The sequence below is a fragment of the Hyla sarda genome, chromosome 3, assembly GCF_029499605.1.
Source record: "Hyla sarda isolate aHylSar1 chromosome 3, aHylSar1.hap1, whole genome shotgun sequence".
In the NCBI taxonomy this organism is placed as follows: domain Eukaryota; kingdom Metazoa; phylum Chordata; class Amphibia; order Anura; family Hylidae; genus Hyla; species Hyla sarda.
This window is the reverse complement of record NC_079191.1, coordinates 120,769,436-120,792,132: the sequence shown is the minus strand read 5'-3', so window position 1 is coordinate 120,792,132 and position 22,697 is coordinate 120,769,436. Positions and strand designations below refer to the sequence as shown.

At 42.0% G+C, this 22,697-nt stretch overlaps 1 protein-coding gene across 2 annotated transcripts in view; it reads right to left on the bottom strand.

Annotated features, from left to right (window-relative positions):
• Nucleotides 1-207: 207 nt before the first annotated feature.
• ACSL3 (acyl-CoA synthetase long chain family member 3) overlaps nucleotides 208-22,697 on the bottom strand; it is a 96,213-nt gene continuing 73,723 nt past the window's right edge. For both annotated transcript variants that reach the window (XM_056564918.1, XM_056564920.1), the window contains exons 10-15: nucleotides 19,841-20,013; nucleotides 17,077-17,151; nucleotides 14,813-15,004; nucleotides 9,357-9,471; nucleotides 4,165-4,322; nucleotides 208-2,828 (exon numbers count right to left, since the gene is read on the bottom strand). In XM_056564918.1, coding sequence (XP_056420893.1) covers nucleotides 2,671-2,828; nucleotides 4,165-4,322; nucleotides 9,357-9,471; nucleotides 14,813-15,004; nucleotides 17,077-17,151; nucleotides 19,841-20,013 — 871 coding nt within the window. In that variant the 3' untranslated portion in view covers nucleotides 208-2,670. The remainder of the gene's footprint in view (nucleotides 2,829-4,164; nucleotides 4,323-9,356; nucleotides 9,472-14,812; nucleotides 15,005-17,076; nucleotides 17,152-19,840; nucleotides 20,014-22,697) is intronic.

Genomic DNA, 22,697 nt, shown 5'->3' with positions numbered 1-22,697 from the left:
TGGCTAGAGCAGGAGAAAATCCCCATAGCAAGCCTCTCCTGCTCCGAACAGTTCCTAAAATGGAAAGCAGAGGTCAGCAGAGAGCACTGTGGTCGTGACAGAAGAGAAATCCAAAAAGAAAAAGCATTTCCTCTGTAGTATACAGCTGCTAAAAAGTACCGGAAGGATTAAGATTTTCTTAATAGAATTAATTTACAAATCTGTTGATTTAAACAAAAAAAAAAAAGTTTTCCACCAAAGTACCCCTTTAGTAAGGTCATATAACCAGGCATCCAGAGAAATAAAGGATAACATATTCACCATACTAGTACTCCTATATTGTAGCAATCTAGGTCGCGCTTCCATTTGGCTATGCCATGGCTTTGGGCCGTTCTCATGCACAATACTCCGCAGCAATCCTGGATCTGATGAAGGTCAATGTTTGACCGAAACGTTATCGGTTTTGGTTTGCGTATGAAAAAACTCACATTGCAATATTTGAGTGCCAAGTGTTTTGTTCTATGAATTTAGGGCGTGGAATTCTACTTGAGCACCATTGGGAGGATTAAGTGTGCCATTATCTACTATATAGAGGCTTTTTTTTATGTCATCACACAACCTGAGTAAAATTTTGAAAGAAAAAAATATATATATATGTTTTGCTGTATAACCGTTTAAGAAGGATTTCACTTTTTTGGGGGGGTATTTTTTTTTTCACAAAAAAAAATCCTACAAAAATGCGAAAATCCACATGGCATTTTTTTCGCAACTTCTATGGGAGAGAAATGACAAAGTCTTACCATGTTACAATATGGAAAACTGCCACTGAGTCAAAAATTGACCAAGAAGAGTGAAAAAACGCATTTCATAATTACCTATTGACTTACAGCTAAAATCTGGCCTCAGCATTTTTACTTCAAAAAAAAAATAAAAAAAAAGACGAAGTGAATGGGCATTTTTTAGTGCGTGTTTGCAAGATAAAGTGGAAACCTAGCCTTAAAGGGGTATTTCAGGATCATTTTTTTTTTTTTTTTTTTTATATGCTACAGGGGCTGTAAAGTTAGTGTAGTTCACAATATAGTGTCTGTACCTGTGTGTGACTATTTTCTCACAATTATTCTGTGATTTTCGGCCCAATATTTATTTTTAACAGCATACAAAATTACTCATGTCTCAGATTTCCCAGATTGCAGTGCGTTGAGACCTGACATCACTAGTCAGGTGATCAGAGGGAGTCTGTCTGCTTCAATGGGTGGAGTGACCGCTGGGTGGGAGAGAGTTCATTTTGCAACAGCTGTAGGCACCCTGATTAGAAAACACTGGTGCATTGCATTGAAGGGATCACAGGTGTGTTTCAATTGGTGGGGTGGATGATGTGTGGGAGGGAGGAAAGTGACCTCTTACTTACAAGCATGGTACTTTGGGATGTGTAGTTTAGAGAATGAAATTCAACAGGAAATACCCAGTTCTGGCAGGTACGTACTACTAAAATCACCTTATAGTGGATAACCCCTTTAAAGAATAGTAATGAGTTAATGGGCCTTCAAATCAATTGCAGGCAGGGCCACATGAATGATCACTGGATTACTGTGCAGCCCTTTAATGTCATTATTGTAGGCCGGACATCGCCTCTTCACATTGATCAGCTGACCAATGAGAATGAAGGTTTTCTCAATCTTCAGCTGATTGCTTGCCATTTTACAAGGGTAAATTATTTGAAACAAGTGTTCTAATGGGCGCTTATTTGCCCAAAAATCGACCTATGTAGATGAGGCCTTATAACAGAAGCTGACCGCTTAATATCTGCCAAGAAGATATTGCACAGAACAATTCTACAACAAGTTTGGGTTAAAAAGATATAAAAAACTTGACCTCATCTTAAAAACTTATTTTGTGATTTCTAATGTTTATCTTTCCAGTCAGTTTAGTGGAGCAACTACCTTATAAACTGGGTCTACATAGACTTATTGTAGCGCTAGTTCGTTGACTTCTATGTATCTTGTGGACAGTAGCCATCACTTGGAAGATAAAATCAAGCAGTAGTGCTACCAAAACAAAAAATAATCCTATTAAGCCTAAAGTTGTCTGTCACCTTCAAGTACCTTACGCAAACAAATGAAGCACATCAGCTGACCTGAGACGCCATATAAAATACTTTACAGAGAACTAGATTACTACAAATATATGACTGTATTGGCTGCCGCTTTAAATAATCCACTTAAAAAAAATAACATTTAACAAATCTATATATATATTATATACACACCCACATATACTAAAGACATCTCCCACACCACATAAAATAGGCATAAAAGGGTATACAGCATGGAGAGTTACCGATGTATGTCATGGGCAGAGGCCGCGTTAGCTCATGTATTCTCCCAAAAAAATGTAAAACATTCATTCCAACTGCATGGCCCAACCGCTGGGTGGAGAATCAGATCTGTACTATAACACTAGATCTACTGGCAACAAAAAAAAATATTAGATCAGAGTCCCATTTTGTCTTGTTTGTCCTGTATCTCGTAAATATAGGGATTTTCAAGATTTTCCATTGATCCCAGGTCTTGTTGCAGACAGACTCTTAGTCCAATCTACTGCAGCAAGGTCTAGAACTAACTGTTTGTTCCAAAGGAAGGAAGGACGGAAAAAAAGCGGGAGGAGGAGTATTGAAGAAAGGCGCCCAAGGTTTTATTTCCCCCCATACATCCTCTCAATATCTTCCTGGTAATGACTTTTAAGCTCTTTGCGTTTCAGCTTGAAGGCATCTGTAACCAATCCAGTCTCAGGAGTCCAAGGTTCAGAAACAAGGCGGATTTTAGCAGGGATCTCAAACTTTTCAAGGGTTCCTTAAAAAAATAAAAAATAAAATAAAAAATAAAGGATAAATAAAAATAAATTACATTATATAACTATACTACTAGCAATAATAATAATAATGCTAGCAATACTACTACTAGCAATAATACTAGCAATATTAGTAATAATTCTGGAATATTTGATATTGATATTTGACCGGCTCTGTGGAAGATTGGTAGACAATAGTACCATATGGAAGAAAGTGATCAGTACTAGGAAATGGTCTTGAAGACCGGGTTTGTGTAGCCACAACAATTGCATGGACTGGTCACGCATTTACTCCACCTAGAAAGGGAATATTGAGAGATGCACAAGCAAATGTATGCATCTTAGAAGGGGGAAATGCGAGTAGTTATATAGCTGGACAGTAACAACCTGCAACATAAGCAGGTATCTGTGTACCCAGCTATAAAGAGCCTGGGTAATTGGAGCAGACATAGGGAGTAGGTGAGAAAGCAGATGAGTTTCTCTGAATACCGCAACTAGTCCACCCATGGAGCATATAATATGGTGCTGGTGTAGCCAAGGCAGAATTAAATGTAGTAGAGGAGGGAACCTCTGTGTAACAATTTCACCAGGAGAGCGAGTAAAACGGCTGCTCACATAGCATGTCAGAAACTACATATAGCTGGAGGCAGCCTCTCTACCAAATAGAATTCTTGCGGAAATGTGGTTGCTGGTGCAGCATGTAATGTAATGCTATTATATGCGTAGAATACCAGGTACTATGGGAAAGGACACCTGTGGAAGAAGCAAGCATGGAATAGGTGACCAGCAGAGCAGGAAAGGCAGCAGAGCGCTGGCATTCTCCGGGGTAATAAGGACATTAAAGTGTCCCATGCCAACAACTTCCCCTGATCTGTACCTCTGCCAAAGTCAATTACTTCTCTTAATGAGGAGAATATGTGACTCCAAAAAAACAGGGTGACCTACAGAAAGGTATTCAATGAGAATGTCATCAAAGGCCAAAGACAGTAAATTGCTCCTCCAGCTACTAGGGGGAGCTAGAGTACAGCTCCAGTATGGCTAGGACACCAGCGGTGTTCACGCGCACTGCTGCTCTGGACATTCTGCATGGAGCTGCCGGCAGCTCAGTTGACACAGTGTCAGTGCGCATGTGACTCTCAGCTCTGGTCTAAAACAAGTCTTTGGTCCCTGTTCTTGAAATCGAAAGGGTCTTCGCAGTCAGACCACCCCACAATCTGACACTTATCCCCAATCCTGTGGATAGGAAATGTGCTGTAAGTTTGAATACCCCCTTTGAAGATGGCATAAAGAACATTCATGATTTTTCCCGGCATAGTTTCCTAAATATTATTCACATACCTGCAGCAGGAGATTCTGCCAAGACTCTCTGCACTTCCTTCTCCATTACTGGATTATTGCACAGAGATTCAAAGCTTCCTTGTAGTCCTTTCTTCTCTGCTAACTTCAATAGCTCTTTTTGGTTTGGCACCACAAAGCCAATAACATATGACTGATCGCTGGAACAAAAATGAAGCAAGAGAAGTTGGTAAATAAGTGGTTTTCACATTAGTCTCTGACCACCATTACCTACTAGGGCTGCACACTTTGGGGAAAATATGCGATTGCAATTATGGAGATTAATATTGTGATTTCAATATGCAGTCACAAAATGTAATAAACAATCGTATAATCTCCATTTCATGTGCAATCACCCCATTTCATAAAGCCATTCCCCTCATTTCATATAGCCAATGTAAACTGGAGGGGACTGGATATCAAATGGGGAGAAGTGAGTTTTATTCCTCCCCCACATTTCATGTGCCTGGTATAGTCCGCACACTCTCCGGTGTAGCCGCGTTGCTCCCTCCCACATGGCTGCGCTGCACCATGAACTGTTGGGAAGAACTGACTACCCATAGACTTCCCAATTTTTGCTGAGGAGGGTTTCGTTTTTTTTCTCCCTGCTCTCTCATAGCCATAACGCTTTCAATTTTCCACCTACAGAACCATATTTGTGAGGACATCACTCATTTTACTACAAAAATATATATTTTTCTGTATGCAGATGTTTGAGGGCTAATTTGTTTTATATTTTAATAGTTTAGACTTTTATGCACGCAGTAATACCAAATATGTTTATTTTTGCTTATATTTTATTTGAAAAAAATAAATAAAAATGGGGTAAAGGGGGGGATTTAAACTTGGTTTAGAGAATGGGTTTATTCACATTTATTACCTTATTTACTTTTTCTTCCACAATTTTTTTGACTATTACAATTTACATGCAAACACTAAACAATGCTGTGCCATAAAAGCCTATCATGGCAAAGCATTGATCAGTGTCATCAGCACTCCATTAGCTGAGGCTGAGCGCTGAACAGGTAGGGGCACTCCGCCCGCCCTAACAGCTGATCGGGATGTCGAGCTTGCCACTAGAGCCGCATAACCTGCCGCATGCAAACACATCCTAAAGTAGTTCTGACTAAATCAATGTGTGTATATATGTGTGTGTTCCAGCATCACGTCCAAACGGCTAAAGATCCCATATAAGATGTATATTCTACTGAAAAGAAATGACTCATCTGTAAGCAAGAAGAAAAACATGACAATACTAGCACGAGGATGATATCCAGGACACGATTCTAGATCATTACTACTGGGAAACATTCCAGACATTATTAAGTCAATGGAAAGGATGACTCTTCCACCAGGAGGGATAGTGTGGAGGAGAAAACACACAATAAGTCGAAGAACTATGCAACCTAAGAGCTACATTTTCTACACGGTAAAGCATACAACTGCGACATTTATGGCTTTGATGGTCATGATGCAAAATGTACAACAATGACCCAGATTTAAAACTATTGCAAAGTTCTTAGAGAAAGAAACTAGAAAAGATAGTTTTACTATATTCTGTTACCAAAACAAGGATTAACCTCTTAATGACACTGTATGTCCTGGTAATTAACTCACCAGGACGCACATTTACATCCTTTCCATGAAACAAGCGCAGGAGCTGATAACAGCTGGGGACCTGCCAGTAATGGCGGACATCAGCGATCATTTGCTGGAGGTCTCTCTATCTTGTGTGTTTTCTACATATTTTAAATAAATCCATAATATGTTCTTTTACAGAAAGCTGGTAACTGGAACCAACCCCTATCTGTGGATGGGGTCACATGTCAGTCACACAGGGATCAGTTTTTTTTTTTTTTTTTTAACTGCCCCATACATCAGTTGTCACAAGCTTTTTCTGATGAATAGGATAACGTTGCAAAATTATTCTCCTACATGGAGTCTGCACCAACCCAGCACCCACTGCATGTCTTCTTGGATGATCCCACTAACAATGGGATACGCTTTGGCACCAGCTTCCATCTGGTTTTCACACCATAGAGAAACGAAGTGTGGAGGACGCTTTAGTAGAATTGCATGGTTTTTAAATCAACTGGTGCCAGAAAAATATACAGATTGGTAAATTACTTCTATTTAAACATCTTAATACTTCCAGTCCTTAGCTGCTGTATGCTACAGAGGAAGTTGTGTAGTTGTTTCTAGTCTGACCACAGTGCTCTTTGCTGACACCTCTATCCATGTAAGGAACTGTCCAGAGTAGGAGCAAATCACCATGGCAAACCTCTCCTACTCTTGACAGTTCCTGACATGGACAGAGGTGGCAGAAGAGAGCACTGTGGTCAGACAGAAAGGACTACATAACTTCCACTGGAGCATACAGCAGCTGATAAGTACTGGAAGGATTAAGATTTTTAAACAGAAGTAGTTTTTTTTTTAGTATTTATTTGTAGATTTTTTTGGCAACAGTTCATTTGAAAAACATTTTCTTCTTCTTCAGGACTTTTAATGGGGTGGTCTCTCCCCATATGGTCTCTCTCTGCTGCTGCTGTCAACTCACACTCCTGGTGGAAGAGGCTGGGGTGAAAGACAGACCAGTCATTTAACCCCTTAAGGACTCCACCCATTCGGGCCTTAAAGGGGTATTCCAGGCAAAAACTTTTTTTTATATATATCAACCGGCTCCAGAAAGTTAAACAGATTTGTAAATTAGGAAAAAAAAGGGTGCAAGTGCAGCTCACAATTAATGTGTAGACACTACCTGAGGTCAACAGGGCATGCAACTATACCACAGCTGCAAAAAATAACGAAATATGTATAGAAAAATATTGCCCGGACCAAGATTTGTAAATTACTTCTATTAAAAAAATCTTAATCCTTTCAGTACTTCTGAGCTTCTGAAGTTAAGGTTGTTCTTTTCTGTCTAAGTGCTCTCTGATGACAAGTGTCTCTGGAAATGCCCAGTTTAGAAGAGGTTTGCTATGGGGATTTGCTTCTAAACTGGGCGTTTTCCGAGACAGGTGTCATCAGAGAGGACTTAGACAGAAAAGAACAACCTTAACTTCAGAAGCTAATAAGTACTGAAAGGATTAAGATTTTTTAATAGAAGTAATTTACAAATCTGTTTAACTTTCTGGTGCCAGTTGATATATATAAAAAAGTTTTTGCCTGGAATACCCCTTTAAGGACTCATATTTTCATCCACAGACTAGTATGAGGGCTTGTTTTTTGCGCGACCAGTTGTCCTTTGTAATGACATCACTCATTTTACAATAAAATGTATGGCGCAACCAAAAAAAAAATAATTTTTTAAAAACTGTGGGGAAATTAAAACCGGAAAGAAAACCGCAATTTAGCAAATTTTGGAAGGTTTCTTTTTCACACTGTAGACTTTATGGTAAAATAGACATGTTTTCTTTATTCTGTGGGTCAATACGATTAAAATGATACCCATGATTACATACTTTTCTATTGTACCACTTTATAAAAAAATTTTTTTTGCTGACCTATAACTCTTATTTTTATGTGTTCGCAGGGGTATGAGGGCTAATATTTTGCACCATAAACTTTTAATACATTTTTTTTTAATAAGCAACAATTTTGAACTCTTTTTTACATTCATCGTACAGGATCATGAACATTATATTTTAATAGTTCACGCGGCAATACCAAATGTTTATTAAACAAAATAGCTTTATAAAAAAAAAAATATATATATATATATATATATATATATATATATATATATATATACACACATATACACTTTTTTGGGGGTAAAATGGGGAAAAGGAACAATTTACATTTTACTGGGGGGAGGGGATTTTTCACATTTTTTTTACTTTTATTTTTACACTTTAATAATCCCCATAGAGGACTATTTATAGCAATCATTTGATTGCTAATACTGTTCAGTGCTATACATAGGGCATAGCACTGATCAGTATTATCGGCTATCTACTCTTCTGGTCTGCTCAATCTCAGACCAGAGCAGAAGATGCCGGGAGACGGACGGAGGCAGGTGAGGGAACCTCTGTCCGCCATTATGGATGATCGGATCCTCGCGGCAGCGCTGCGGGCAATCCGATCTTCCATTTTAAGTGACCGCACTGCTGCAGGTGTTCTGATCTGTATTGATCACGGCATCTGAGGGGTTAATGGCGGACATCCGCATGATCGCGCATGTTGGCGTTTACCGGCGGGTCCCTGGATGCAATCAGCAGCCGGGACCTGCCGCGCATGACCCGAGCATTGCTCTGATGCTCGCGGTTATGTATAGGACGTAAATGTACATCCGTTAAGTACCACCGCACCAGGACATACATTTACGTCCTGCATCGTTAAGTGATTAATTCTGTGTGACTGCTCCTAGGCTAAAAGTTTTGTACCTGCAACTGTCAGACATGATTAATGTGCTGAGAAAAGCCAAGTAGAGAGAGCAGAGAGCCTGATGCATGCTCAGCTAACAAGCCACTGTATCTAAAGCAGAGCTGGTGGATGGGAACCATGACAACCAGCTGTCAATAAGAGGGGAGATAAGAAGATATATCTACATAACCATGCTAAACTTGTTAATGCTGCCATGCTCTACAGAGAGGCATGATTAAAGAGTACCTGTCATGATCTTCGTAAATTTTATAGTCCTCCCATAGTACATTGCCTTTATTATTATTATTAGTTTTCTACCTTGATACTGCACTGTATTTTCTGCTCAGTCAGATTCATAGACTGGGAAGGGGTGTTCCCCAGCAGGCGTGACATCATCTGAAGCCACACAGGGGAGAACTTCCTCCCTCACTCTGCTAGACACCGCTCAGAGCAGTTCAGTGTGAGATAAGCTATGATTGGCTAAAGCAGCACCCTCCAACTTAGTTTTTTTTAAACAAAGTACATTAGAAAGATTTTTTTTATATACCATAAAGGAGTGAAATATAAAAAATAAGTTTTAATGACAGTGCCCATTTAAGAAAGTGGGAATAACCATTTAGGACACCAGAGTCATGCACATTTTGCCATCTTACAACCTTTACAGAATGGAAGGCTAATATATAGCACCGTTACTACTTCTACAAAAGAGTTTGATATTAGCTCCCATTATTATAATTGATATGAACAATTCTCTGCTACATCATTTATGAGAGCCTAGCTGACCTAGTACCCCCAATAATCTTAGATTTTTAACAAAGAGATGCTCTCACCTGCTAGCATATGTACAAATGTTGTCCACAATAGAGAGATTCTTCAAAGCTGCCTCCACTTTACCAAGGGAAACATATTCTCCTGCCTGAAGCTTTACCAGGTCTTTTTTCCTGTCTGGAGAAAACATCAAAGAATATTAAAGCTATATCGACAAGCCTTGCCCCTGAAACAGTTATACTGAGGCACGTGTGGTGGTTTCAGTATATAACAGGAACCATGACACACTGCCAGATGCCTTGTAAGACAGACACCACTGACTTACAATGGGGTCCTGAGGTTCTGTCTTAGTGTCCATCTTTTTGATGCGGAAATTAGTATTGTATGCAAAGATATTTTGCTCAAGAAATATGATTGAATCTGCAAAAACAGGCTCCAAATAAAGCCACTTGTGCAGATGTGAACATAGTCCAAGTACTGATAAACTATAGGGCAAGTTAGGAGCGCCATTCTGAAACACATAGACCTCTAATGTTTTTTCTAATGCTGTCGAAATGAATTGAATCTAAGAAAAGAGACAACGTTTATATCAGGAACCAATGTCTAAGGGAAACTTCAAATTTCCATCGCAATGACAGCCGATCTTACTAGGTGTAAAGGGGTACTCCGCCCCTAGACATCGTATCCACTATCCAAAGGATAGGGGACAGAATGTCTGATCACGGGGGGTCCCTGCAATCTCCCTGCTGCACCCGGCGTTCGTTTAGAGCGTCGGAGGCTCGTGACGTCACGGTCACATCCCGCTAGTGACATCAGGATCACGCCTCCTCAATGCAAGTCTATAGGAGGGGGCGTGACGTCCATCACGCCCCCTCCCATAGACTTGTATTGAGGGGGCGTGGCTATGACATCACAAGTGGGGTGTGACCGTGACATCACAAGCCTCCCAAGATGTCTGGGAAGCCACAGCAGAGATTGCGGCAGGACTCCTGCGGTCAGACATCTTACTCCCTATCCTTTGGATATGGGATAAGATGTTTTTCGCCGGAGTACCCCTTTAATATCATTGTGTAGAGGCTCCGCATCCTCCTTGCTGTACAGGAGAGGAGGACGAGTGTTCAGGGTCAGTGTGTTAAATGGAGCGCTCCGTTAGTAATGACCGTCATCTTCTCAGTACAGAGCAGCTACTATTAAGAGACAGTAAAGAGGAGATTATGGGAAATCTACGATTGGATTCTTTAGTAGTACACAGACTACAGGAAAACGTAGTTATTAAAAGGCATCGGATAATAACTTTGGAAACTAGTACCTTAAAGTGTCACCGTATACTCGAATTTATTTTTTGGGGGGGTTTAACATTTCATGCTAAAAACAAAAGAGAATCACCTTATTGAGTTAAACGCCATGTTAGTTTGTATATTGCACATCACTTGTTACACAATGGGAAAGATTTATCAAAACATGTGCAGACGAAAAAGTGGAGTAGTTGCTCATAGCAAATGCTCCGGCAAATTCGTCCGTAACATTTATTTTTTTTGCTACATTTTGCCGGCTGTAATTTTGCCGGAGCATACCGGCATATAATGGGTCCCGATGGACCCCATTGTATTCAATAGCAGCCGTTTTTTTTGGAGAGAAAAGCCTTGAAAAATAATTAAAGGGGTATTCCAGGCCAAAACTTTTTTATATACATCAACTGGCTCCGGAAAGTTAAACAGATTTGTAAATTACTTCTATTAAAAAATCTTAATCCTTCCAATAGTTATTAGCTTCTGAAGTGGAGTTGTTGTTTTCTGTCTAACTGCTCTCTGATGACTCACGTCCCGGGAGCTGTGCCGTTCCTATGGGGATATTCTCCCATCATGCACAGCTCCCGGGACGTGACATCATCCTTGAGCAGTTAGACAGAAAACTTCAGAAGCTAATAACTATTGGAAGGATTAAGATTTTTTAATAGAAGTAATTTACAAATCTGTTTAACTTTCCGGAGCTAGTTGATATATATAAAATAAGGTTAAAGCACCAATCTGTAGAAATTATAAATAAAAAATATTTATGTGAACCAGTCCTCAAAAGCACAGGGGAGAGAAAAAGGAAAAGACTAGTGGAGATGGGATCCAAGAAATGGTCTTTATTATATAAAAAGGATATATATGACCAATCGCCTAGCAGGGCCCTTGCTAAAGGCGAATAGAATATACTGGGTAAAAAATAGATATAATAAAAAATACAGAATATAGTAGGATTAAAATGAGATAAATATGATGGGTAAGTAGCACCAAAGAAAATTCATTAATTAAATATCTGCTGCATATATCAGGAGAAAACGTTCTCAGTCCATATAATTCATAGGGATATTTCAATGAAAAATCCACAAGAAATGTCCAGAATGAAAAGTCCCAATTAGTTTGGGTGTGTCCGGAGTAACGGTATATGGTAGTGAATGTAGCGACAATAGCTACAATAGGAAATTCATGGACAGGTAATGCAGACAATGTGGCAAACACTGTCAGCGATGAAGATGTCAAGTCTCGGTGCACAGCACCACTCACCCTCCTTTGTAGTCCTCAGGTCCGGGCTGGCACGGCTGAGTCCGGCACTCTGGATATCGATGCCCGCCTGGGTGGTATGCTGGGTGAATGGCTGAATCTCCGGGGGTCCGAGTGTCCTGGGCTTCCCACACCTATAGCTACTGAAGAAAAGGCCCGCGGCCTTGAAACGCGTCTAGCCCATTATCTGCACCTTATCCATAAGTGTATATCACTTCAAATAGACTGTATCTGCCATACTCCAATTGCAACAGCTGGATGCCCGCGATTCCGGGACCACTGCTGCATGCGCGCTGTTAGCACCTTATTCATACGTGCAATCCGCACCACCTGTTACCTGCATCCTCTCACAGCCCCGGTCGGCAGAGTTACTCCTGGACATCATCCTCCCCAAGGCCGGACGCCTCCCGTGCCAGCCCAGGACACTCGGACCCCCGGAGATTCAGCCATTCACCCAGCATACCACCCAGGCGGGCATTGATATCCAGAGTGCCGGACTCAGCCGTGCCAGCCCAGACCTGAGGACTCCAAAGGAGGGTGAGTGGTGCTGTGCACCGAGACTTGACATCTTCATCGCTGACAGTGTTTGCCACATTGTCTGCATTACCTGTCCATGAATTTCCTATTGTAGCTATTGTCGCTACACTCACTACCATATACCGTTACTCCGGACACACCCAAACTAATTGGGACTTTACATTCTGGACATTTCTTGTGGATTTTTCATTGAAATATCCCTATGAATTATATGGACTGAGAACGTTTTCTCCTGATATATGCAGCAGATATTTAATTAATGAATTTTCTTTGGTGCTACTTACCCATCATATTTATTTCATTTTTATCCTACTATATTCTGTATTTTTTATTATATCTATTTTTTACCCAGTATATGCCATTCGCCTTTAGCAAGGGCCCTGCTAGGCGATTGGTCATATACCGTATATACTCGAGTATAAGCCGACCCGAGTATAAGCCGAGACCCCTAATTTCAACCCAAAATCCCAGGAAAAGTTATTGACTCGAGTATAAGCCTAGGGTGGGAAATACCTCATCCCCCCCTGTCATCATCCAGACCCGTCATTAACATCCTCATCATCCCCTTGTCATCATCCCACACATCCCCTTATCCCACACATCCCCCCTTCATCATCCCCTTGTCATCATCCCACACATCCCCTTATCCCACACATCCCCCCTTCATCATCCCCTTGTCATCATCCCACACATCCCCCCTTCATCATCCCCTTGTCATCATCCCACACATCCCCTTATCATCCCACACATCCCCTTATCATCCCACACATCCCCCCTTCATCATCCCCTTGTAATCATCCCACACCCCCCCCTTCATCATCCCCACCCCCCTTCATCATCCCCACACCCCCCCCCCCCCCCCTTCATCATCCTCTTCTCATCATTCGCCCTCAGTGGTCTTCAACCTGCGGACCTCCAGAGGTTTCAAAACTACAACTCCCAGCAAGCCCGGGCAGCCATCGGCTGTCCGGGCTTGCTGGGAGTTGTAGTTTTGAAACCTCCGGAGGTCCGCAGGTTGAAGACCACTGCGGCCTTCAACCTGCGGACCTCCAGAGGTTTCAAAACTACAACTCCCAGCAAGCCCGGGCAGCCATCGGCTGTCCGGGCTTGCTGGGAGTTGTAGTTTTGAAACCTCCGGAGGTCCGCAGGTTGAAGACCACTGCGGCCTTCAACATCATCCAGCCCCCTCTCACCCCCTTTAGTTCTGAGTACTCACCTCCGCTCGGCGCTGGTCCGGTCCTGCAGGGCTGTCCGGTGAGGAGGTGGTCCGGTGAGGAGGTGGTCCGGGCTGCTATCTTCACCGGGGGCGCCTCTTCTCCGCGCTTCCGGCCCGGAATAGAGCCGTTGCCTTAACAACGACGTATCTGCGTCGTTGTCAAGGCAACGTGACTATTCTGAGGCCGGGCCCGAAGCGCTTAGAAGAGGCCTCCCCGGTGAAGATAGCAGCCCGGACCACCTCCTCACCGGACCACCTCCTCACCGGACAGCCCTGCAGGACCGGACCAGCGCCGAGCGGAGGTGAGTACTCAGAACTAAAGGGGGTGAGAGGGGGCTGGATGATGTTGAAGGCCGCAGTGGTCTTCAACCTGCGGACCTCCGGAGGTTTCAAAACTACAACTCCCAGCAAGCCCGGACAGCCGATGGCTGCCCGGGCTTGCTGGGAGTTGTAGTTTTGAAACCTCTGGAGGTCCGCAGGTTGAAGACCACTGCGGGTGGGGGAGTTCACTCGAGTATAAGCCGAGGGGGGTGTTTTCAGCACGAAAAATCGTGCTGAAAAACTCGGCCTATACTCGAGTATATACGGTATATCCTTTTTATATAATAAAGACCATTTCTTGGATCCCATCTCCACTAGTCTTTTCCTTTTTCTCTCCCCTGTGCTTTTGAGGACTGGTTCACATAAATATTTTATATTTATAATTTCTACATATTACATTAGGCCTTTTGGGTGAAGGCAACACCTTTAACCTCAAGCACATTATTTCTTTTATCCTAAGTGAGCTACACATATTTTACATTTCCTAAAGCACCAATCTGTTTGGTTGCTATTGGCAACTGGTCAACTTACCTTTGCAAAATGTCTTGGGCATTAAAACTTTACAAGCATCTTCTACAGAGATTATCGCTAAATCACAACATGACCTTTAATATGAAGGTCAGGCCCATAATAAACTGATCGATACACGTTGGGCCACATATAAGCGGTAGTTGTTGGAAGATACAGCTAACCGTACAAGTAAGTAGCCATCTATGAAACCTATGGATGGGCAAGTCTCCTAAGGCTAATAGAGGGGGAAACCGCTGACAGCCATATTATCTTCAAGAACAGACTACTAATAGTACAAATAAAATAATGCAAACTGCAAGTCTTCCGCTTTTATGTAGTAATAGGTTTTTCATGTTAAATACAATGGTCTTCAGGTAATACTCACCAATTATTTTTAAGCAGCCATCATGGTGGAATTCTCCAATATCCCCAGTACAGAACCAACGCTGGCCATTTTTGTCCACTAAAAAGTCTTCTTTGGTCTTCAGCTCATTTTTGTAGTATCCCATGGTCACATTGGGGCCACCGATCAGAATCTCTCCCCTGGGAAATGGTTTGTCAGTGTTGAAGTAGCCGCCTGAGTGATGAGTGGAGTTGTATGTTAGAAACTTGTTCCTAGTATGACCTTTAACCTCAGCACATAGCAGAAAAAGAAATTAGGAAAAATGACTGCAATGGGAATGAACATTTAATAGCTCCCACTGAGACTAATCTGCTCAAGCCTACACTTAGCAGGCTAACATGGGAAACTGCAATAAAGACATTAACAGTAGGAAGTCTTATGGCAACGAAGAAAAAAGGCAAGGAGACTGAACGGGGGGGGGGGGGGGGGGGGGATTTAGTGTCAGAGCCATGCCTAAAGAGGTCAGGAAAAACTCATGCAACGTGTTCGCAATACGATGATCCCGCAACTTACAATGGCCTCAACATACAATGCTATGGAATCTACGAAACGTATAAATGGCTGGAAGCGCCGACCGATCAGAATGGATATTCCACTGGTAAAACCCCTGTATTACTCAAGTGTATGCACTGACTGGTGTCTGGTAGCGCCCCCTACAGTACAGGGAGGTATTACATGTTCTGTACACTTTACCTGTACCAGGGTTAGCTGCTCCTTTGGACACCAGGTGAGGACGGCTCCATTTTATTATTTTTAGGATATTGCGTGTTCTGTACAGGACCCTGAAGAAGCTTCTGTCCTCTACATGGACCAGTGTTTCCCAAAGAGGGTGCCTCCAGCTGTTGCAAAACTACAACTCCCAGCATGCCCGGACAGCCTTCGGCTGTCCGGGCATGCTGGGAGTTGTAGTTTAGTAAGAGCTGGAGGCACCCTCTTTGGGAAAAACAGAAATAGACCGCAGATCTTTCTTACTTTTATATGTAAGCATTTGCTTTATCTATATTAGTCATCTACTTATTTTTCTTTAATCCTCACTATTTCCTATTTTTGGATGACATTTTGGTGGCTTCAGAACCAATTACCAGGTTTCCATAGAGTTATGGTCTCAACATACAATGGATTCAACATACAATGGTCGTCCTGGAACCAATTAATATTGTAACTTGAGGGACTACTGTATAATAAAGATTTCTGACTCCACATTCTCAGGCTAAGCACTAGGCATAACACAGAGCACTTCTTTAAAGAGAAACAGTTTCACCCGCACTAACCTGTTATACAGGATTGACACAGATAACAATACTAACCTACTCCCAATCTGTGGTCCTGTCTACCCGTTATCCCCCTCGTTCGGCTGGCAGGCTTGTTGTGCAGGCAGAGTTTCAGGAGCACGCTGATGACACTGCTGCTGCTTCTTCACTTGGCGCGGCTGGTAGCAGCCTTGGGGAAGCAGCAACAAATACGCCAGTGTACTAATGAAGCTACGCTTGTGCACCACGCCTGCCACCTATATGAGTTGGGTAAAAGGAGAATAGTTGAAGGAAAAAAGTTGGTTTTACAATCATTGTACTCATCGCTTAGTTATTCCCCACATGAGAAATTTTAAGTCTTTAACCCCTTAAGGCCCAAGCGTTTGATTTTGCCCTTTCATTTTTTCCTCCTTACCTTTTAAAAATCATAACCCTTTCAATTTTGCACCTAAAAAAACATATGAGGGCGTTTTTTTTCCCCCACCAAATACTTTGTAAAGACATCAGTAATTTAACCCAAAAATCTACAGCAAAATGAAAAAAAAAAAAAATAAAATCATTGTACAACAAAATTGAAGAAAAACCACCATTTTGTAAATTTTGGGGGCTTCCGTTTCTATGCAGTAAATTTTTAGGTAAAAATGACACCTTTTCTTTATTCTGTAGGTCCATACAATTAAAATGGTACCCTACTTATTGGCTTGATTTTGTTGTACTTCTGGAAAAAATCATAACTACATGCACGAAAATCAATACATTAAAAATTGTCCTCTTCTGACCCCTATAACTTATTTTTTTTTGCGTACGAGGCTGTATGAGGGCTCATATTTTGCACCGTGATCTGAAGTGATTATCCGTACCATTTTTGTTTTGATCAGATTTTTCGATCACTTTTTATAAAAAAAATTATGGCATAAAAAAATAAAAATAAAAAATAAAATTACCAAAAATACACTATTTTGCAATACTACAAAAATTCTAGGTGGCTTCAATTACCTTCTTCCCAGTTCTTAAGCTTTATCTCACAGCAGACCAAAGGAGCTCCCACTCTGCCCGTACTGTAGTCCCACACTAAAAAACAAATAAATATGATTGGTTAAATAAAACAAAAGATTTTTTGCAGCATAAAACCACAATGACGCCACAGATTATCAAAAGCCTACTGAACGGAATCATTTGACTAAAAACTCCAGATACTCCCCAAACACATGCACCTTTTTCAGGGCTGAACAGTTATGTGTTCTCTATGGAAGGCGGATGGGTAAACTACTGTCAGGCAGATAAAGTCCAATAAGACCAACCCTTCTCTTCCCCGACATCAGAAAAACCTCAATTAGCCAAGTCAGACCATCCCAACTACTTTTAGACTTAAAAGGGGTACTTCGGTGAAAAACTATAATTTTTTTTTTTTTTTTAAATCAACCGGTGCCAGAAAGTTAAATCAGATTTGTAAATTACTTATATTTAAAGATCTTAATCCTTCCAGTAGTTAATACATAAATCAGTATATCCTTAGATGAAGGACATACCTGAGCCCGCACACCAACAACAAGGTTTCTCAAGTGGCACGGGACCTAACACTAAACCTACATGTGCCGTATGGGCAATACCAGGGGCCAGTGCACAATTACAGCAGCATTAGGTCCGACTCACAGCCTGTTCCCAGTTCACTCCAGTGTGGCTGAGCACACATACAATAGGAGGAGGGAGGAAGGGTATGAGCCCCACCCAAGTAGACTGATATGTTGCCGCTGTAATTGCCCACATGGCACAGGTAGGTTTAGTGTTAGGTCCGGTGCCACTTGAGAAACCTTGGCGTTTGTGTGCGGGCTCCAAGTATGTACTTCATATAAGGATATACTGGCTAATGTCTAAATTTTAACATTTTGAGGGTTAGTCATGTTACTGTTTACATCTATCACAGTAGTGCACCTAAATGTATGTATTATTCTATATGTTACACATCCACACTGTTTATCTGGTGTAGGCTTCTATTGTGGCACTTGTGGTCTGCTGCAGGCATCCCCCCATTGTATGGATTTTTATGCTGGGGATTGCCCTTCGCAATGGACTACAAGGGCAGGATCTGCTCCCCCCGTATAAATGCACAACTGCATTTGGGGCTGAGCAGCTCCTGCCATGTGAGACCACATTTTGTTCTTGTTGTTTAAACTTCCAGTACTTATCAGTTGCTGTATACTACAGAGGAAGTTCTTTTCTTTTTGAATTTCTTTTCTCTGACCACAGTGCTCTCTGCTGACACCTCAGTTTGTGTCAGGTACTGTCCAGAGTAGGAGAAAATTTCCATAGCAAACCTATCCTGCTCTGGACAGTTCCTGACATGGACAGAGGTGTCAGCAGAGAGCACTGTGGACAGACAGAAAAATTAAAAAAAGAAAAGAAGAAGTGGAGCATATAGCAGTTGATAAGTACTGGAAGGATTAATATTTTTAAATAGAAGTCATATACAAATCGGTTTAACTTTCTGGCACCAGTTAAATTTAAAAAAAATTGTTTTCCACCGGAGTAAAATGGATGAGGACCTAAACTTGGGTTTATTTATGAAAGAGCTGTGTCCTCAAAAGTGAAAGCGCCCCCCTCACCCAGTAACTCAATTCTCTATGAAGAACATTTTATGCAATTCTTCCAACCAGCCCATCAGATACGACTAAGGCCATGTTCACACGACGGAATTTCAGAGCTTAATTCGCAGGTAAACTCTGCACAGAAATTTTATTCCAGCAGAATCCCATTGCTTTTAACAGGATTCTGTTGCACTGTGCATATGGCGGAATTGCAAGATTATGGCCACTGCAGAAAGAATTGACAAGTCGATTCTATTGGCAGAATCCGTGCCATCCCCATTAAAGGCATTGCCTTTTATGGAGAAGGAGCATTTCTCAGCAGTCCTAGCACCGGTGGAACATGCTATTAGCGGAACGTCTGCTTGTATTTCGTGGGTGGACATTTTGCTAATTTTTTGCTGCGGGAATGAGGCCTTATTGTTGATGCACAGAATAATCTATTAATCATATTCTCTGCTTTACCCAATAACACACTACCATAATTCTGCAGTGAACACCTAGGTTGGTGGTCTCCAAATTTTGGTGCTCCAGATGTTGCAAGACTACAACTCCCAGCATGCCCGGACAGCCAACGGCTGTGCGGGCATGCTGGGAGTTGTAGTTTTGCAACATCTGGAGATACACAGTTTAAAAGACCTAGGTTAAAGGGGTACCACACCCCTAGACATCTTGGATAGGGGATAAGATGTCTGATCGCGTGGGTCCCGCCGCTGGGGACCCTGCAATCTCTGCTGTGGCACCTCAGACATCAAGTGCATTGGCTCCGTGCCGGATGACTGACGATGCGGAGGCTTGTGACGTCCCGATCACGCCCCTCTCGTGACGTCACGGCCATGCCCCTTCAATCAAAGTCTATGGGAGGGAGCGTGACGGCCATCACACCCCCTCCCATAGACTTGCATTGAGGGGCGGCATGGCCATGACTTCACAAGCGGGGCACGGCCGTGAAGTCACGAGCCTTTGCTCTACACCCGACGCTCTAGACGAATGCCGGTGCAGCAGGGAGATCGGAGGTCCCCAGCTGCGGGATCCCCACGATTAGACATCTTATCCCCTATAAAAGATATCTAGGAGTGGAGTACCCCTTTAAGCTGTTTTACTAATAACTGCAAGTAAAGGCATTCCTAAAAGTAAACTGAGTACTATATGTCTTTTCTTAGCAAATCCACACTTACTTTCTGTGATTGTGCCGGCACCGCATGTTTCGGTAAGGCCATACCCTTGACCGACTGGGCAGCAGAAGCAGATGTTCATGAAGCGTTGGGTGGCAGCTGAAAGGGGTGCACCGCCAGAAAGCAGGACTCTCATCTTTCCTCCTAGTAACTTTCTCACTTTCCGAAACACGATCCTGGAAAGACAGGGAATTTACCAGAAGGATAACTCAGACTTCCTGATTTGATGAAGAAACAATGCGCTGGCCTGTACTACAACTAAAATGACAGACAGTAGTAAACGAAAACATTTAGTTGGCTCAGAACTCCTGATCATTTCCTTTAGAAGAGGCAGGTTAACAAGTATATACATTATACAGTGCTGGGAATGACTGATCTGTTTGCAACAACGTATAGAGATATATAACAGAGGATTTAGCAGATCCTAATGCTGGAAAAGCTTTATTTACCCAGCAGGGTCACTCTTCCTCTGAACAATGAGATTCTGCCAGACAACAGCTGCAAGAGGCCATTGCCTTGTAGAAGATACACAAGCAAATGCAGTTGACCACACATGCTCCATCTTGTGAACTCTAGACTCAACATTAAGCAATTAGGAGCTCCAGGATGAGAGATCCCGCTTCCCGAGAATACAAATGATGGCTTTTAGGCTGAAATCTTTGCTTATAATCTATGTCACGCCATACTCTACCGCACTGTGGCCTCATTTTTCCTGGCTTAGCTATACCGGACTTACAACCCCCTAACATTAACTCCCTCCAGGTCATACAAACTTCTCTTTTCACAGCAGAGAAAACATGGTCTGCTAATTTTAATTAAAAAAAAAAAAAAATGTTCCATATAGGTAAGCGGAGTAGAATCCAAATTGGCTGTAAAAAGGTGGATGAGTTGTCCCGAGATTGTGCCAACAGAACATGTGCTGTTTATTAAAGAGATTGTGTCAGTTCTAGATAATGCTCAGGGTGCAAGAGTCAAAAGAGGTGGTGCAGAGATGCAGGATGTATGCCTCCTCCCTCCCCCATCCTTCATTGCTTTGACTGATTGTACAGGGAGGGGTGGTGGAGGGAGGACGTATGCATCCTGCATCTCGGCAGGGGGCTTGGCCGTGATGTCAAGAGTGGGGCATAAGCATGACGTCACGAGCCTCCAGCGCTGCAGCCGACGCTCTAAACAAATGCCAGGTGCTGCAAGGAGATCGCGGGTGTCCCCAACGGCAGGAGCCCTGCGATCAAACATCTTATCCCCTATCCTTTGGATAGGGGATAAGATGTCTAGGGGCTGAGTACCCCTTTAAGCCCTAAGCATGATCTAGAGCTAACAGATTCCCTTTAAGTCTACTGACAGGCTGACATAGTATCAGTTAGGAATTTTAACTCCATTTGACTGCCACGCATTGTATTTCGAAAGGATGGAAATATCAATGGAGTTTGTAACTGCTTATTATCCAATAATATATTATGATGGCTTCACACCTCAACTGTGTCATCCGTGGCATGTATAAGTCTGCATGCTGTCAAATGGGATGTTGACGGAGTACGGACAGGGCCCAATAGTAATCAGCTATTTAATATGTTTGGATAATTTTCCAAGCATATACGCATTTGCACTCAAAGCCAGCACCATGCTTTAAGTACAAACATACAGAAAGTAGTCACTAGCTGACTACATTTAGGCCAATAACTGCTACAGAGCCCATGCTTTTCCATGCCAAGATAAGCTGGCATGCGATTTTAACAGGATGCTGACATATGTGTGGTCCAATCGTAACGTGGACCCTGGCCTTATTGAGAATGCACAACATGATGTTTTCAAAATGCATAATGCAGAGACCCAAGAGTGAATTTGACTACTGGCTCTTAACCCCTTAACGACCACAGACGTAAATGTACGTCCTGGTGCGGCGGTACTTAGCGCACCAGGACTTACATCTACGTCCTGTGTATGACCGCGAGCATCTGCCATTAACCCCTCAGATGCCGTGATCAATACAGATCACTGCATCTGCGGCAATGTGCATGTTAAAATAGATGATCGGATCGCCGGCAGCGCTGCCGTGGGGATCCAATCATCTGTAATGGCGGCCGGAGGTCCACTCATCTGCTTCTGGCTGTCTTCCGGTGTCTTCTGCTCTGGTCTGTGATCGAACAGACCAAAGCAGATGATTACCGATAATACTAATCAGTGCTACGCCCTATGCATAGCACTGAACCGTATTAGCAATCAACTGATTGCTATAGATAGTGTGTAAAAAAAAAAAAAAAGTGTAAAAAAAAAAGTGAAAAATCCACATCCCCAATAAAAACGAAAATTGTCCCTTTTTCTCCCATTTTAGCCCCAAAAAGCGTAACAATTTTTTTTTTTATAAAACATTTGGTATCGCCACGTACATAAATGTCCGAACTATCAAAATATAATGTTGATGATCCCATACGGTGAACGGCATAAACTTAATAAAAAGTCCAAAAATGCTGCTTTTTTTGTCACATTTTATTCCCAAAAAAATAAAGTGATCTAAAAGTTTTATATATGCAAATGTGGAATCAATAAAATGTACAGATGACTGTGCAAAGAAGGAGCCCTCATACCACCCCATATATGGAAAAATGAAAAAGTTATAGGTGGTCAAAATAGGTCAATTTTATATTACTGATTTTGTTTAAAAAAAAAGTTTGAGATTTTTTTAAGCGGTAGAAAAATAGAAAAGTATCTAGCAATTTTAATCGTATTGACCCACAGAATAATGAACACATGTAAGTTTTACCAAAAGTGTACAGTGTGAAAACGAAACCCTCCAAAGTGTGCAAAATTGTGGTTTTCATTTAAGTTTCCTCCCTAAAAAAAATAATTCTTTGTAATAAAA